Source organism: Channa argus, chromosome 4, assembly GCF_033026475.1.
Source record: "Channa argus isolate prfri chromosome 4, Channa argus male v1.0, whole genome shotgun sequence".
Classification (NCBI taxonomy): Eukaryota; Metazoa; Chordata; class Actinopteri; order Anabantiformes; family Channidae; genus Channa; species Channa argus.
In genome coordinates this window covers 9,382,940-9,400,313 of record NC_090200.1, presented here as the reverse complement: position 1 = coordinate 9,400,313, position 17,374 = coordinate 9,382,940, and the positions used below count along the sequence as shown (strand labels likewise).

The 17,374-nt window shown below is 42.6% G+C and overlaps 1 protein-coding gene across 1 annotated transcript in view; it reads left to right on the top strand.

Moving 5' to 3' along the window:
* kcnq1.2 (potassium voltage-gated channel, KQT-like subfamily, member 1.2) overlaps nt 1–14,997 on the top strand; it is a 141,409-nt gene extending 126,412 nt beyond the window's left edge. The window contains exon 18 of the mRNA XM_067502789.1: nt 12,964–14,997. Within this exon, the coding sequence (XP_067358890.1) occupies nt 12,964–13,110 (147 nt within the window). The 3' untranslated portion in view covers nt 13,111–14,997. The remainder of the gene's footprint in view (nt 1–12,963) is intronic.
* The last annotated feature ends 2,377 nt before the right edge of the window (nt 14,998–17,374 follow it).

The following is a 17,374-nucleotide window of genomic DNA, read 5'->3' as shown; positions in this document are numbered from 1 at the left end:
GTCTCATCCGTATATGTAAAATGAAAGTAGTTACTGATGTTGTGATTAAATACCTTCCTGTTTGCGCAGGGGTGATCAGATAAGTTTTATCACACATGGAATGCAACAACTAAAATCAAGGTAACATCGTTGCCATACCTGCGATGCCGAGATTCCCAAAGCAGGAGATTGCACTGTGGACGGCAGCAAAAGATAATCGGTCACCAGAAAAACATACTGCAGTTTGTGAATGTTTGATACAAACTGATTATAAAAAAAATTACACATAAAATACCTTATTCACGTCCATGTTTACAAGATAAACACTGAGCTAAAGGAGCTTTAACCTTTCTCTCCATAACCCAATTTCAAACCAAGATATAAATAAAAATTAATGTTTGCAATGTGTGCATCACACTGATGCACTTAGCGCTTTGGTTTTCTTTTTATTATTATTATATATCTTTTTTAAAAATCTATAATTGCTGTTTAACTGCACCTTTGTACACACCTAAATGCAGTAGCAGCTTTCAGGCAAAGGCAGACGATATTGGGCCACAGTAACTGGGTAAATGAGTGGAATAGTTTCATCTGGCCTTATCAGTTTCATGTCTTGTTTTGTCTGCCTGAGCCTGGCAGGCCCAGTGTTGGTCTTGGGGGGAAAGAATGTAGGGTCACCAAGCAGAGCTGAAGGAGTTATTATGAAATTTGGCTCTGGAATAACACCAGACATCCCTGTCTACTGTAAATGGGTAAGAGTCAGTCCAGCTCTCATTCCAGCAGTGTTCGGTAATGCCACAAGGAAGCTGTTTCATTCAGATTTTCTGTCATTCTGCTCTTTGTAATTTATGGTTAAACGAGCACACTCCTGAGAGCTCCCTCGACCTCCCCACTGTTAACCCAGACACTCTGACCAATCGCGGGACTCTCAGCACCGTCACTGGGCAACCAGGCGTCTCCACTCTGCGTAATCATCCGCCTCAGTTTCCCCCGACATTTGCAGATCAATCAAAACATCACTCCTCAATAAGCCGAACAAATGTCTCCAAGGAGTGAGGCATCCAACTGACACCGCTTCGCATGTCTCCATCTTTGATCGGGGGGTGAGGGGGAAACACCACCAGTGGGACAGAAGAGGATGCTATATTTGGCAACAGACGAATGGGCGACAAGATGGCCCTTTCTTGTTCGGTTTCTTGCTGCTTTACTATGCCGTCTCCTCCTCTCCTCTCTGTGTCTGTGATTTTGTGTGTGTGCGGCCAGCTGTGGCCCTATAGTATAAAAAGGGTGTCTATCAGAAATAATGACTTTAATGCTAGTTAAAAGGGGAAAGGGGGGTTGGTTGGGGTCAGACGGACTCCTGAGCCCAAGGATCAGCTGGCATGTTGTCGGGGCCATGGCACCAGGCACAGGGCCACTGTCTGGGCAAAGCAGACAGCTGGCGGGAGGTGGGGAATGGGGGATTCTCTCTGTCTGGGATACATGCACACACACACACACACACACACACACACACACACACACACACACACACACACACACACACACACACCATCTTTGTTCCCTCCACTGTACAGAGGCAACTTTTGTGTTGTATCATTTCTATAAGTTTTCTACTTTATAGTTGGGATCATTCTTTGTAAACTGAAATGACTAATACCTGAGTGGGCACTTGCTGTATACCCCACTGATACTGCAGGTCCTGCCTCACACCGTAGTTCTCAAACTTTTCAAATTAATCATGATAATAAAGTTTAAACATTTGTAGACATTAAAGTGGTATTTGTTTAAAAAACAAAAAAAAAAGGAAATTATTGCAGTGAAACCACAGTATATAAGATTTGCACTTAATGTTTCTTAATTGTTTTGATATAAGTCAAAAATATCTAAGAGGTTGCTTCTGTGCAAATGAAACAAGAATTTTAAAATGAATATGTGATTGGTCATTTTAAATAGTAATAATTATTAAAAAGTAAAAATTATTCCATTGGAAAATTTGTATTGGCTGCATACTAATGTCATGCATTGTATAAATAGTATATGGTGTATATTTAACATTTATGGATACGCTTCCTTAGAGGCTGTGTGTCTGTGTTGTAGAAGGATCTTCTTTTCTGTGTATAAGCCACAATCTCATTAGTATCCATTTCAATAGTCACCCTCAACCTAGACCAAAGACCTGGCACACCCCTTGTCATTTATAATATCAGGCTGACTGGCCTATTGACGACAAGAACAAAGGCACAGTGTGGCCGACCTACAGCAGTGGCCATCGTAACATGGTCCCCGGTGACTGACGATGCCACGCTGGCTGCCACCACAGCCTGGCACAGGAGGGAGGGGAGACGAGTGTGTGTGTGTGTGTGTGTGTTTGAGTGGTTGGTGGGCATTTGGTGGTTGTGGCAGCTGGCAGTGAGAAGACTAAGGGGGGCAGGGAGTTTCTCCTTTATAAAGACTCCCCTGTCTGAACCCCCTTGCAAAGCCACACCCTGGATGCAAAATAAAAATCCTTTGCTGAGGTGCAAACACCCATGCTCCTACATGTACAAGCACACACACACACACACACACACACACGAGTGACAGATCACTTTAAAGAAAAAAAACCCTACTTTGGTGCTGCATGTGTCGCCGTCTTTTCATATTTGTGGTGTCGTCTATCAGTATTTGTGTGCATGTCTTTCCATTTCAGTGGATGAGTGACTGATACAACAGCACAACATTCAACAGTCCTGTCCTGTTGTTGATTTAATGTAAGGTGTTGTCATGTTACCGAGGTGCTTATTAGCTCTAAAGAGAGCGTGGAATGTAATCACACTGTCCTGATTGACTCATATGAAAGTTATTTATCTTTCCACATTAGAGCCCCACGTTGAAGAAATATTAGTGTCTGCTTCAGTGGATGTGTTGAAATATTTCCTAGAAGAGGAGAGGCTTCAAATAACTAGAAACTCTACTTAGCACACATTTTCTGTGTGTTTGTTCGTGTGTGTGTGCGTGTGTGTGTGTGTGTGTGTGTCATATCTATGTGTATGTATGTGTTGAAAAATGTCAAAATTCTCCAGTGAGAGATATTTTTGTGTCACTTACTGTTTATCTTCTAAGTTTTATGAGAACATAAATTAAAGTATTAAAATGTGTTCGCAGCCAAGTTATGCTCTCACGAGGGCCACCACACTGGGGACCAGTTAGGAGCAGATCATGTCCAGCTGTCTCCGAGGACAAATGGCTCATCAAGCAACTGCTTATTCCCCACCACCCTCCCTCCTTTGCTCCTCAGCCTCCAGTGTGTTTACTTGACTTTACATTCTGAAAACCCATTTTGAATGATTTTATCAGTGTGGTCACAAGAATACTATAGCTGTCTCTCTCTCTGTGTGTGTGTGTGTGTGTGTGTGGTGACAGCTTCCTGGAAATAGTTTGGAGGATGTGTTTATGGAAAGATGACGTTTTGTTTCGCGGGTTCCTTGTGTAATGGAGGGAAATGGACGTTTGAGTTTGTTTTGGGGTTTTATCATTTGTTCAGGCGTCGGCATTAATCTGACCTTTCACTGGTGTAATTTACCATTTGGAGAATTCTGTTATTTCAAACTGTTACTGTTTGATATGGGGTACTTTAATTGTTTTGTTGTTTAAAATGTACAAATTCTTTAAAAATACACACGGAGATATTTTTGTCTCTTGCTCTCTATATTATAACTATCAAACTTCACTATGTTACCGATTTTGATCATGTTTTTATAACCTACAAATTGTTTCCTTATTTCTATACATGGGTGAGTGCAGCCACACCCAAATACTTGTGAGCTGACAGCGGTTACATCTGTAGGAAGTCTTCCCGTAATTAATCTCTTATGGCTGCTTTATTCTGCTTATTTATTTTGTTTGTGGTAACATTTGGCCGAGCATCACATCTCTCAAGGTGAAAAAGACTAATGCACCTTCAGCGTGACATCAAAGCCTTTACCTCACACAGATGATTACTCTGGCTGTTTCGACGTATGACGTTTTACAACAACATGAAAGAACCATTAGTGTTTCCAACACCTATGTAGGCACACGAACACACACGACATACACACACGTGTCTGCGCACACACTTTCTCTCTCGCTCATGCTCATGTCTGAACAGAATGATCAGTGAATCATATAAAACAGTCAGTGTTTCGGAGAGAAGGAGTGTGCTCCTAACAACAGAGATAAAAAAAAAAAAAGGGGGGGGGGGGGCGCGAAGGAGAGGAGGAGTGGACGCAGGGGATTGTACGTGCTCGTAAAAGTAGCCCTCAGAAACAAAAGCAGCTTTGAGTGTGTGCCCACTCAGAAGAGAGATTAGCCGGTACACACTCACACACACACACTCCTCAGCACACCACCATCACCACCACCCCTGCAGAAAAGAGCTTTGGCTGCAGTTTAGCGGCACGTGGCACAGCCCTTGATACTTATCATGTGCGTCAGGTGCTCTCCCTTAGTTTCCTGTTCTTCAAAACATAACCACCATTTCCCTGTTTCACTCCCTCCTTCTCCTTCTCTCAGTGCAGAAGTAATCCATCCACTATTCCCATCCAGCCTTACTTTTCATTGCTCTCTTTCACTCTCTCTCTCTCTCTGTCGATCTCTTTCTCCTGTTTTTACAAATACAAAGAACATATTGTATCTGCCAGCATTAAAGTGAATCCATTCTCTTTGGCAGCAGCCCGGCCCATGGTGAATCTGAGCCGCGCTAGCTCTGTTTTCCAGTTGGCACCGAGGTCACTGGTGGAGTAGGTTGGTTGCTCGTCGGCTTGGTGAAATTCAGTCCAGCTGACATGTCGATTTAGGATTCATTCATGCAGTCCGTCGTTCTCGCTCTCCGTTTTTCTCCGTCTCGGTCAGCCTGCAAAGTTCACCTCATCTGAACTATTTCTAAATGTACACTTGGAAGACGCTGGACCTTTTATTTGCAAGTATTATTTCATACAGGACTTTCTATTGATCACCTGAGAAGTGAATTTAGGAAAGGAACATTCCGGCATATTCAATCCTCGGTGAAAATCTTGATGAAAACAAAGGAGTGACACAAGTATATGTACACATTCATTGAATTAACTGGTGGTCACCAGGGCCACAGACAGCAGCCCGAACTTTGCTGTGTTTTACATGTAAAGCTTCAAACTACTGAAATACACAAACGCATGACAAATGAGACCTAACAACAACTGCCCTTCACGTTCACGGCGTCTCGCTTACAAACGCACGTGACCTATGAATCCAAATCACATGACCAAAGTTGCGCGCTCTTTCATGTCGATATAAACACTCATTGACACAAACGCCCCATTAATGAGATGCTATTATGTTTCATAAGCATGGTTCAGCCCCAGAAACTAAACACAACCCCTCCTTCACTCCCCTCAAATATGAAAGAGCCCAGTAGATGAGTCAACACTCTCACAAAAGCAGCAAAAACAAACTGTTGAACGAAGGCCACAAGAGCCTTTTGAAGTCTGTCTGACTGTCCTCCTCTCCTTTCTCCTCTCCATCTTCCATCCATCCATCGTCTTCCTGCATACGAGTCTTTTCTTCTGTTTGTATTTCTCGTTTTCGTTGTGTATCTCTGTGGCCTGCTTTTATTTATTTGATTTTTTTTAAAGAGTTTTCTTTGAACATTTCAGACCAATTTTGCAGGCTTGTGCTGTTTTAAATTTTGGACGTTCGAAGCAACAGCTGTGAATAAAGAGTGCAATGTGTACACTAGACACAGTATAATTTGCAAGGGTGTGTGTGTTTCCCCAGTTAAGTCAATGCAGTGAACTCCCCAGTGTTACTGAGGATTTGCTTTATAGCTCCTTAATTGAGCATAGAGCAGTTTTAGTTACAGTAACAGTTACAGTCTTTGTTAATTAAAGTGTTGTTTTTTTGTTTTTTTTTTAAACACGTTGCTGGTTAACGTCCCAGTACACTCAGAACACAAGTATCAGAATGTGCTGATCATTAGCCAGATGTTGGTAAACTCCATACAAAATCCCAAATTCACATTTCAAATTTAAAGTCAGTGTTACCGTTAGAAAATGAATAATTGTAAATGGCAAACAGTGAATAAGAAAGTCTTGCAAATTCAGTTTCTGATACACAACCTTAATTTCTAAATACAGCCAGAGCATCAACTGAGCCCAGTAGCTAAGTGGCAATGGCATGACTCATTGGCCAGACTCCTTAAAGCCACAAACAAGCTTGATATAATGAAGCGTGAATATGGAGCTGCTTGCTTTGAGTTTTGCAGAATTTAAAAACTGGTGACAGATTAAGACAGCTGTAATCCTCTGTGGGTTTTCTCAATTTGCACAGAAGCAAAGACCAGTGTTTAGGAGGATTCATTCAGTCATCTGCAGGAATGATGTGTGCTGATGTGCTTACTTAAAGAAGTGCAGTCTACCTGAAATGGTGTCCGTGCCTAACAAGCTCCTATCCAGCTGGTATCAGAGCGGGACGCACAGTATGTCACAAATGTCTACAGACTAGATCCACAGCAGATGCCCTTCCTGCTGCAACCTTCCCGTTTTATCCGGGCTCAGGCCCGGCACCAAGGTCGCCCAGGATGGCTGGGTGGGGGTGTTATGACATGCACTTAAATGTCATGAGGCAGAGTATGCTGACTTTCAGTCGAGGTCCTGAAAATACGCAGCTGTGTTGACTTATTGCATTCATTGGCTGTGTGCAGTTATAGCTCGAGGCCTGCTATCAGAGCAGTCTTTTTTTTAATATTCTTGCTTTATTCTTTTGATAACATCAGCACATACACAGCTCACTGAATTTCCTAGTTAATGTGGTGTCAAATGTGGTGGGTGTTTATGTGTGTCATCAAAACAAACGCCGCTAGTGTCCATTTTAAGCATTCATTTTAATTTTCTTTTTTTTTTTTTTTTATTAATGTCCTTCTTCCTTTACTTTCTGGCCTCCCCCTCCCTTCACCCCTGATCTCCAGGCTCCATTCATGCAGCCCTGCCGCAGTGATGATAATGATGACCTCTGTGTAATGCTAGCTTGTTATTGGCCCACCAGCGAGGCCAGTGTGTGCACCCTCTGTGGCTGTCTCTGCATTGTCCATTGTGTTGAGAGAAAAACGCTGGATCTCGTCTGTGTGTGTGTGTGTGTGTGTGTGTTTGTGTGTAGGTGAAACACAAAGAGCAAACAGGCAGTTTGGTGTAACTATACAGGGGATCTATGGAGAGGCGGAGAAATTCACCTGAACTGACCCCGTGCTCTCGCTTTTTTACTGTAGATTTTATGGGAGGGGGAGTGGAAAATAACTGGAAACAACCGCTCACGTCTTCATGTTGTACTGGATTTTTATTAAAAAAATCTCTGATTTTCATGAGGATTATTACAACAGCATATGGGATAATGCAATTGTAACTTTAACCTATAATTTGTTAAACACAGCATCTGGTAAAAGGTTCAGTTAATTAGTCCAACATCTGGGTTTGAAGGCCTTTACTGTAACACAACTGACATGTTTGCACCTTCAAGTGTGCATGCTGTGCCCTGTTTCTAGCCATGTGACCAATGTAAGTCTGATATTCACCCTCTTTTTAACTCTGGTCTGGTTTGTATTTGATGGTGGGCAGGTAGTGTACAGGGGGTTTATCAGAGCTGCTTTTGTGAGCACAGTTGCCTGGCTGTAGCTGGAAATGTAAATCGTGTGTATATGCAATATAAAATAGTGAAGCTCAACATTAAAGATGCAGGACTGAAGAACAGTTAGTGGCATTGTGGGTTTTCAGGCAGCCAGGTGTAAACTCATGGCTCCCTGTAGTGACTGTCTCTCTTAAATTTCCGGCATGTTGAACTTCAGGAGTGTAATTTCCGTTTTTTTTTTTTTCCGTTTGTATTTATCTCTCTCTGTATTTCTATTATTTTACTGAGAGAATGATTAATTTAATTTTTAATTTAACGCCATCTCGTCGTCATCTTTTCCAGTAGAAGGTTTCTTTTGGTTTTGAATTACTTTATGTTTATCCTTTATGTTGTACTTCCAGTAGCTTTTCCCCATCGAGTTGTTGTTTTCAGAAAAAAAACAAAAGACAAAAACAGGTACCAGGCCACCTGGTGCAACAATCGTATCACCTTCTCTCATGCTGCATGGTAACATGTGGGCTCTTGTCTCTTGTCAGTTCATTGTTGGGTTAAAGTTAAGCCAAAACATCTGTGCATTTTTTCCCGTAAGCCGATGTTAGAGAATTTTGCCTTAATAAAAGGAAACTTTTTACTGTTTTTGCATCGGTCTTCATTTCGTCAAACGATTCCTTTGTTCTGGCTGAAGATAAACATGGAGATAAAAACGACAACCGTGCTGTAACGTGGCAGTTAAGGACAGTAGCTATGTTATCTGTGACAGCATTTTAATATCTTGCTTTGTAATTTTGTTGGACCCCAGTGGGACATCAAACATTTCCCTTTCAGTTGGAATGAACATTATATGTGCGCCATGCTAATGATTTCTGAGTAGGCACAGCCACAACAAAGGTACGAAGGAATGATGCTGTAAAATCGTCTGGCGTTCCACAGGTTGGGGCGGCAGCACCTCTGAGGTCACGGCGGTGGGAAAACACATTACACATTCATAACAGCATGTGAGGACGGTGACCTGCGCAGTACTTTCCCTCTTGTCGGTTTCCCTCCTTCTTTTCCAGCTCCGTCTCCATTGTCTCATGCGATTGAGAGCATTTCAATGACAGGAATCTTGTTTTGTTCAATAGCGCTGCCTTGTTGCACACAGAAGCCAAGACATTCCTGGAGCTGGTAGTCTTTCCTTCTGGCAGCCCTGCACCTCTGTCTCCCCCACTCTGCTCTGCTGCTATTTTCACTTCTTTTCATTCCTCATTCACCTCCGCAAAATGACTGTCAAAGTCTGTAAGAGTTATATCTATTTGTGTCTTCCTGCCAGGACTGCAGTGTATAAACGGGTCTTTTTTTTTTGTTTTTTTCCCCCAATGAACGAGCAACACTACTACCCAACACCTAATTCCTATTCATTACCTATCAAGTCTACCACGCACTGCTCCACTCTGCCTCATCCAGTATCTCGTATCCCTCTTGCATGTCACGTCTCCATTTATCAGTAATCATGTGATGGTAGAGTTTGGCACGGATCAGAGAATACAACGATAGCAGCACCACGGCTTGTCTCAAGGCTTTCTGTCTCCCCAACAGATGGCAGTGTGAATCGCTCTATCAGGCCACAGGCCCAGTCTGTGAGGACTGAATGAACGATCGCTGTTCAACATGACATTCGTACCAAATCAGTCTCCTCGTCTCCTCACTGCAAAGTTTTTCCTCTTGAACACTGATCTCATTCTTTAGAACTTCTTAAGTAAAAATACAAGTTAGTTCAAGCTATATGACACTGGGTGGCCAGTGTACAGGATATTCTCTGTCTCTTACATTACTACAGATGTGTGTTGCTTACACTTGCTCAGTTGCTTGCTATGCTGCTTTTTTGTGCATCATTTTATGTGTGTCTTAAAACAACACTTGCATGACATTTAGTCTTCTCTAGTATTTATAAAGCAAACCTGTGGGAAATCTCTAGGTGTAACCCTTGTTTATCACCAGCTGCCTTTCTTGGCCTGTCTGCTGCAGCTTTAGCGTCTGAGGGGAAATAGCACCCTGCAGGCATAATAAAATTGATTGGATCTGTGTCATTTCATCTTAAATTCATAATGTGATTTGGTTTCAGTTCTCACATATAATGTATCCCCAGTGCAAATGTCATTTCTGTTCCAGTGAATAGAGTTTCACTACACAAGGTCATAACGTGATTCATTTGGTGTAAAGTAAAAGCTGTGATTGGTTAATTCCCCTCACCAGGTCCTTTTCATTATTGTTGTTGTAGTGTACCAGGTAGCAGACAGGGAAGGGCAGGAAGGTGGTTTCCGGGAGGGTGTTCCTGTCTGAGCTCTGTGTCGTCCCCACTGTTGTCCCCTGACTACATGTCTCCAGGAGTCACTGCAGTGACTGGAAGTACATGTAGTTCAGGTGAAAGCTCAAACAAGGTGACACATGCTGCTTAAAAGAATTCTGAGGGACATGTTGTGTCATTCAGGCAGTTTAAAGACTCAACAGTAAATTGTTTAATTTAAAACATTTATTGATTATTCAATATTGGCTAAAATCATCGGTCGCTTTGAACGGAAATGTTTAATGCGTCTTTACACGTTTCAAAGGTCAAAGGTCTGCATGTCGGGTTGGGGTTAGTTCACTTTCTATTCAGCTTTCTCAGCAAAAGAAATGTTAAAGAGAATAATGTGTAAAAAGGGCATCTCTCACCGGCTTTGTATTTAAAAGTACTATGTACTACTTCAATTGACAGGAGTGACTGAACTTCCCTAAAGTGACTCTATGTGAACGTCCCCACTAATTGGACACATCTTTGTCTCTGAGTTGTTTGGGATGCAGTCAAAGGGAGTTCAGGGAAGCCCCTGCTGCTGAAGTGTCTGGCCTGTTTGTGACTGTCCCATGTGTTGTGTGTGTTGTAGAGGGCGGGTCGGGGACAGCTGGAGCGTCACCTGTCACTGGATCGCTTGAGTTTTAATGACACAGCAGTGGTGACACCCAACCCCAGTATTTACATGCTAAACCAAAAGATGGACAAAATAACAAAAACCCTTTCTGATACAGTGCCTCATGCAGGCGACTACGAACGTCAGGCGTTTTTCGGCGAACTCTAAAAGATAATTGCCATTTTCGATTTCGCATTGCGGCGATACATTGTGCTAGATGGTAGATCCCTGAAAAGCTTCAGAATATGTCCTGTGTACACGGAAAGATGTCGTACTGGCAAAGAGGAACAGTGGTCATGAGTCGTCTGGCCTGCAGTCACTGGATGGCTCATGTAACACATTTGCATTAACACTGCACGGTACAAACTGCCACCTCTGAAATTACCCATGAGTTGAGTCATCATGAGTCTCTGATGAGTTTACACCTGCTTTGGGCTTTTTTCCGTGTGTAATCAAACCATCTCGTTCACCCTCATCCACACAGAGACACAAATGACTCTTACAACACACATGCTCACATCCACAAATTCATAAACACACCCTTGCTCAATCTCCCCCTGTCACTCTTGCCTCCCTACCTCTTATCCATGCCCTGAAAGCACACACACACACACACACGCAGTCAGCGGTGTCAAATAAGTCTTGTGTGTTTGCAACACGCCTGTCTACTTACTTACTTTTTCTTGTTTCTCTGTGCGTCTCCTTTCAGACACACAGCAGGAAAAATTCCTGATCCATTTTAAGCCCCAACGAGAATGTTGATAAGTCTATAGATTACTGCCCAACATGTTTATGATAGCCTATTAATCTCTAAGCTTCATCTGGGCTCAGCGCGTGCTTCGTGTACTTAGCACAGCTATTTAGGTCATGGTACAGTCTCAGAGGAAAGCACTGTGGGTAATAAAGTGTTACCAAACCTCAACAAAAAAGCTTAGATTAAGTAGTTTTTGCCCGATCATATTACATAACATATTGTATAGATATGAATTAAGTTTTCAATCATTGTGAAGTCTTTCCACTCCAGCATACCCACATATGACAATGCTCACAATCTAACGTTTAGTGTTCGTTTAAATGTACAAAACATCTGAAACATACATTTTGTAGAAAAGCCTGACTCATATATATATATATATATATATAAAAAAAAAACAGTACACAGAGATGTTCCCTGGCAAAAAAAATAAAAAGCAAAACTAATTTATTTGTCTGGGCTTCATTGTTTGTCAGACATTTTGACATTGCTTAGTTGTCTATAAATTATGGCCGTTGGCGTACTGTTCTGTGATTTCATTCTTTTCTGCCACACACTGATATTTTAGATTTATGCTTCCTATTATTGCTCATATTTCAACAACAATAATAGCTGCTAAATGTCCTACTCTGCCATAAAAATGTCCAGGGCATCAGGCACACGCACTAAATGATGGGGACAAAGAGGGGCGATACCCTGAAGCCTATGAAAATGCCATTGATGTTAACTATCTAACTGTACTCTGCCAAAAATACTGCACTTAGGCCGGAGTTGGTCTCCATCAGTGTCTCAAAGAGACGGGAGTCTGAATCTGTCTGTTCTGCTTGGTGCGTGAGACCCTATGGCTCTTTGATGTGCTTCGCTCTTTAGGCTTTGATTTACGAAGCTCCATCTTTATCATTTTCCCTGGGTTCTTGAAATCATTGGAGCCATCAGAAGATATTGGTGTGTGTGTGTGTGTGCGCCGCAAGTGTACTGCTGGGGGGATAACTAGATAAGTACAGAGGTAAAATCAAGGCCAAGGCTGTGAAGATGTAGAAAATCCCTTTGAAGTTACAAAGCTGTGTGCAGTCAGGTTCTGCGCCATCTTTTGTGTGGTTGTGGGTACGTGCTGTAAATGAGTGTGTCTGGGTGTGTGCATATGCAATGTTGTCCTGTCCCCACCAAGCAGCCTGTTGTCTGTTTACTTTGATCGGGTGGAGCTATTCATCTGTATTCACACCGTGGTCAGGCTGTCTGGCTTTCTGGCTGGGTGCACGCTGTCAGAGACGTCTCTGTTGGGTGACACACCTGTGTTTACAGTTGTGAAAGCATGTAAACAAGAGTGGCCTGTGTGTGTGTGTGTGTGTGTCTGTGTGTGTGTGTGTGTGCGTGTAAGAGAGAGCGAGAGAGCGAGTCCGCCCACTGAAGGATCATATAGCTCAACAGCTTTTGTAATGATTGGCTTTAGCAGGTAGACGGCGACTGGCAGACTAACATGTCATTAGTTCAATCCACAGGCTTCTCTGTAATTGGGACAGCAACTACATTAAAGAGAAGGATGGATACGAAACAAAAGCACAAACACACTGACAATCTTTATTTGTTTCATCGTGCGTAGCCTACACTGTACTTATGCTTAGCGGTTTTAAGCCTTAGGCGTTCAGCTGACCTAACCTGTTTGTGTTTTTGTGGCTGTGTTAAATCCAGGTGCATCAGATGGACAAGAAAATGGACTCAATCCTGCGGATTCTGATGGAGCAGTTCCCACCCAAGTTGGAGCTGACGTCCAAGCCCTCAATCCGCAGGGTGACCATTCAGAAACGCATGGGTGCCAGCATTGATGAGGGGCCTTGATGTCAGAGATTGTCGCACTTGGTATATAAAATTACCAAAGGACAATTAAAGATGCAGGAGTTCATTTGAATGTCCAGCAGCAAACACGGGGCACAGTTTTGAGTGTGTCTTCCAAAGCCCCCGGGATCTTCTCCTTTTGCAATCCAAAATGTTTTTTATTGGCTTTTGACCCCTGAGAAGAGAACAACTTTTATTGTCCACTTGACATTGCTCTGGGGAATAGCGGCACAGGAGCCACAGAGAGTGGGACTCGTGGCGTGGAAGGAAGCTCACTGACCTCTTCCTTCTGATGATTGTCGTGCCCTGTTGTGGTCTTTGTTGTACACATGTAGCTTTCTTTTTTGCACTCGTATTGTGAGCCTTCGGTCTTCCCTTGCAGCATTCAAGCAGTGACACGCTGCATGACTTTATTTCACTACATTAGAGTCATATTCGCACTTCTCGGATGATGTTAATTTATGTGTGGCCTGTCACTGAGCTGCATTCCTCTGCTTCAAATGTTATTCCTAAGCTAACTAACCCAGTAATGAAGCTGTAATGCAATCAAAAGCCCTCCGGATCCCCAAAGACACAGAGAAAAACTTGAGAATCCAGCCGTGGCAGAGGCATACCTCAACTCCTTCTGATTATCTTGGCACCATCCACACCCAGTACACAACAGGGTTATTTCCATAGCCACATATCCATCTAGCCTAACTGTACTCGGGCTGTGGTGGGTGTTTGTTAGTAGTGATCGAATAACACGAGGAGGGAAAGGCAGATTATCTGTTGGCTTTGCAGTGCGCTAAGGACCGGAAGGCTGGAGTAAAAGAAATGGAGCTAAACAAATGCGTCTGGGGTGGGTTGGGAGGCTAACATGGTGCTGATTTACAGCTACATTAGTGCTAATAAAAATAGCCAAACTGTTGTGATAGGGTCGGGTGTTGTGTTACTGAAATCCGGTCCAAAGTTGTGGCTCGGCTTCTCGGTTTGCTCAAGGTTTTCACTGTGGGATTTCACATGTATATTGATATCAAATTCTTGTAGCAGCACCACTACTCGCTCCACCACCATAACCCTGCTCAATATCCTCTCTCACCCTCGTCAGGGGGCTCGCACTGCTACGTGCAATTTGAAATAAATTTGGCCCATTAAAGCTGTGATTATTTTTTCTCCCCTGAGTTAATTAGGTGCTGAATTCCTGGTAAGGGGAGATTACTCAGTGTGACCGACTAATGAAAAGAAACCCTGGAAAATGCGCAGAAATCCAAACAGTCAGCTTTGAGCAGCGGGCGCACAAATTCGGTGCGAAAGGTTGGGAAATATCAGGCTATCGCTGAGAACACTCGTTTGAAATGAGAAGACAATGCTTCCCCTTTGTTCTCGTACTCATTGTATTTATCTGACAGGACGCTGAAGCGTGTAGGAAGTAGAAAATAGAAAATAACTCAACTATGTAGCTACTGTATGAAAGGCCGCCCATAATTATAGCATGCACATTCCTAAAAAGACGGATGCACACACAAAAGAGGAGTGAACAAGGGAAAGGAAAAGAGAAGAGGCTCTCTCTCTGCACTAGCATATATTTTCATATTTTTGCAGTGGTTCGAAATGAGCTATTATTTATCATTTGTTAAATAAAGTGGTTGCATTTTAACGGCACTCTTAATTTTGTGTTAGACCTTGATACATATCCGCCCGTCAGTTCTCTTGTACAGTTTTATAAGAGTTGTAAATAGAAACATGGCCTTATTGTACTGTATTTATCATGTGGAACGATCAACCTGGAACATGTCTGCTTGTTGGAGTGATGAGAAACGCAGAGAGCGAGGCTCCTGTTGTACAGATGGATGATTGTAAAAGGTTCACACACACCCTCTGCACTGTGGCTCTCCTGTAAATAATAAAATTCCATTTCATTACACTCTGGCTTGCTCTCTTGGCTTGGGAGGAATTTGATTACCGGCTCATCTATTTCATAATTTGCTTTCATTGGAGGATGAAAACCTGTCTTATAGGTTTTTGGAGCCGTTTGTTCAAATCTAGAGCTGAGTTGGGTCAAGGTAAGCCATGGGCCAAGGTTTCCATCCAAATAAAATCTCCTCAACTCCCCATCCCACTAAATTCTGCAATCACCACTCAAAGGGGGAAGAGAAAGAAAAAATAACGCGTTCACCACGTCTACTTAGAACTTCAAAATTCCATAGCCCATTGAGCGAGGTATGCGGGGGGAAAAAGAGAATATGTCTCATATTACCACTCAATTATATTTGCCTTGAAAGGCCAAAAAGTACTAGGGATGTCCCAAGATCAGCACACTACTACTACTACTTAGTGCAGCGAGAAAGAGATGGAGGCGAAGAGAGAGGTGAGGCAGGAGGGAGAGTTGTCCCAGGGGATGGGTGGACAAGTGGAGGAGAGTAGAAGGAGAGGGGGAGCTGGGTAGGAGAGCAAACAGGAGAGCAAAGCCATTTTCAATTAGCCAGAGTGACTGCGTAGGCCAGAGGGCCGCAGTGCTCTGCTGCCTTCTGTCCTCTTCTGGTTTTTATCATTGCTGGGGGATTTTGGCAGGAGAGGAAGAGAGCGAAGAAGAAAAAGAAGAGAGAGACCCCATTTCTACCTCCGTCTGCCGAGGCCGCTCGGTGTCGCGCCGCGCTCCTCTTTCATCTCGAGACGAGACAGAGAGAAGAGAGAGACTCCCACTTCAAAAGACAGTTTGATCTCAGAAGTACACAGGAGAACAACCTAAAAGAGGATCTGAGGGAGCCGTTAAAAGAAGAATATAAGGGACATACTGTCACAAGATGCTGAACAGTGAAATCCAGCAACCCCAACGCCTGTGCAGCGAAGGACCTCATGCAAGGTCATGAAACACTAGACTCTGAACTTTACAGATCACCCATGTCGTCTTTGATCCTGCCACCTCAGCCAAGCTCACACTAGGACAGAACTTGATTATGCTGCTGAAAATCCGCTGGGACAACATGGAAATCACAAATCGCACCAAAGACACTGACAAGGTTGCATTTGTATGTTTTTACACACAAAAAAAAGACAAAACAAACCTTAAAATCTTAGGTGTCTTTTAATACAAATGCATCAGAATCAAAGCAATTCGGAGGAGAAAGTTCTCTTTGCTCTGAGGAGTAAATTACATCCCCCTCCTTTCATGAGGCACTAGTCCCACTACTCACATGAGGACAGCTATTGTTAGGCTGGCAGGGTTACCGTGTCTTCTCGTCAGTCTCTTTTGTCCCTCCCATACCTGTAAAAATGATGTAAAGAAAGACCTGTAAAGAAAGTCTCAGTAATGGTTTGAGGAAAATTCTTCAAATTTGTCACAAATGTCCACTTGCAGACAAAGATACACTGAATAAATTTTGGAGGCCAGAGGTAAGGCTTTCATGGTGAGAGGTCAAAGGCCAAGGTCACTGTGACCTCACATCTCTCCCATTCTTAGGAACATGATATCACAGGGGCCGTTTGATGTAATTTCTTCAGATTTGGCACAAGCACCAATCAGGACACAAGGATGAACGTGGATGAACTGATTTGAATATGAGTCTGTCGTCATGTAAACTTCAGTAGTTCATGGAGACATATAACTGCAATGCGGTAACTCTAGTCTGAATTTGTGGACTGCAGACTCATGACCCGGATTTGGTTGGATTCATTGTTGTTTTGGTTCAAACCTGGAAATTGTGTGGCATCCCTATCACATTGCATGCAGTCATTTTAGTCTAGTTATTAATAAAAGCAAACTAAAAGCTGCTTCATTCAATGAACAATGGATCATATATCTGCGTGACATGTAAAAGGGGACATCAGCAGTGTTGAACCCACAGGAACGTATCACATGTGACTGCATTACAGAAGCAAATGTCCATGTTATACTGGAATCTGATGTTAAGATTAGTCCAAGATGGATTGCAATTAGATTTGTAATCTGGCCAAGACAAGTTTATTTGTAGCTAACTATAATTGAAAGTGGCTTAAATCTCATTAAAATTGTATGTGAGTGTGACACTTTAAATGATTACAGTATTAATAGGGCCTCAGTGTCCCTTGGTCCAATACGCGAGTGTGCCTTTAATCATTTTTTAAACTACCACAATTGGGTGATAAATATAATTAAAGCTTTTAAAATAAATAAGCATTAATTATAAAAATAGATTCTCGTTGACATTTTCATAAAGTAATTGCTGTCATAAAAGAAATGAAATGACACCAAATAAGGGGTGGATATGTCATTCTGTAATGAAACTATTTGAATTTTTTTTGTTTG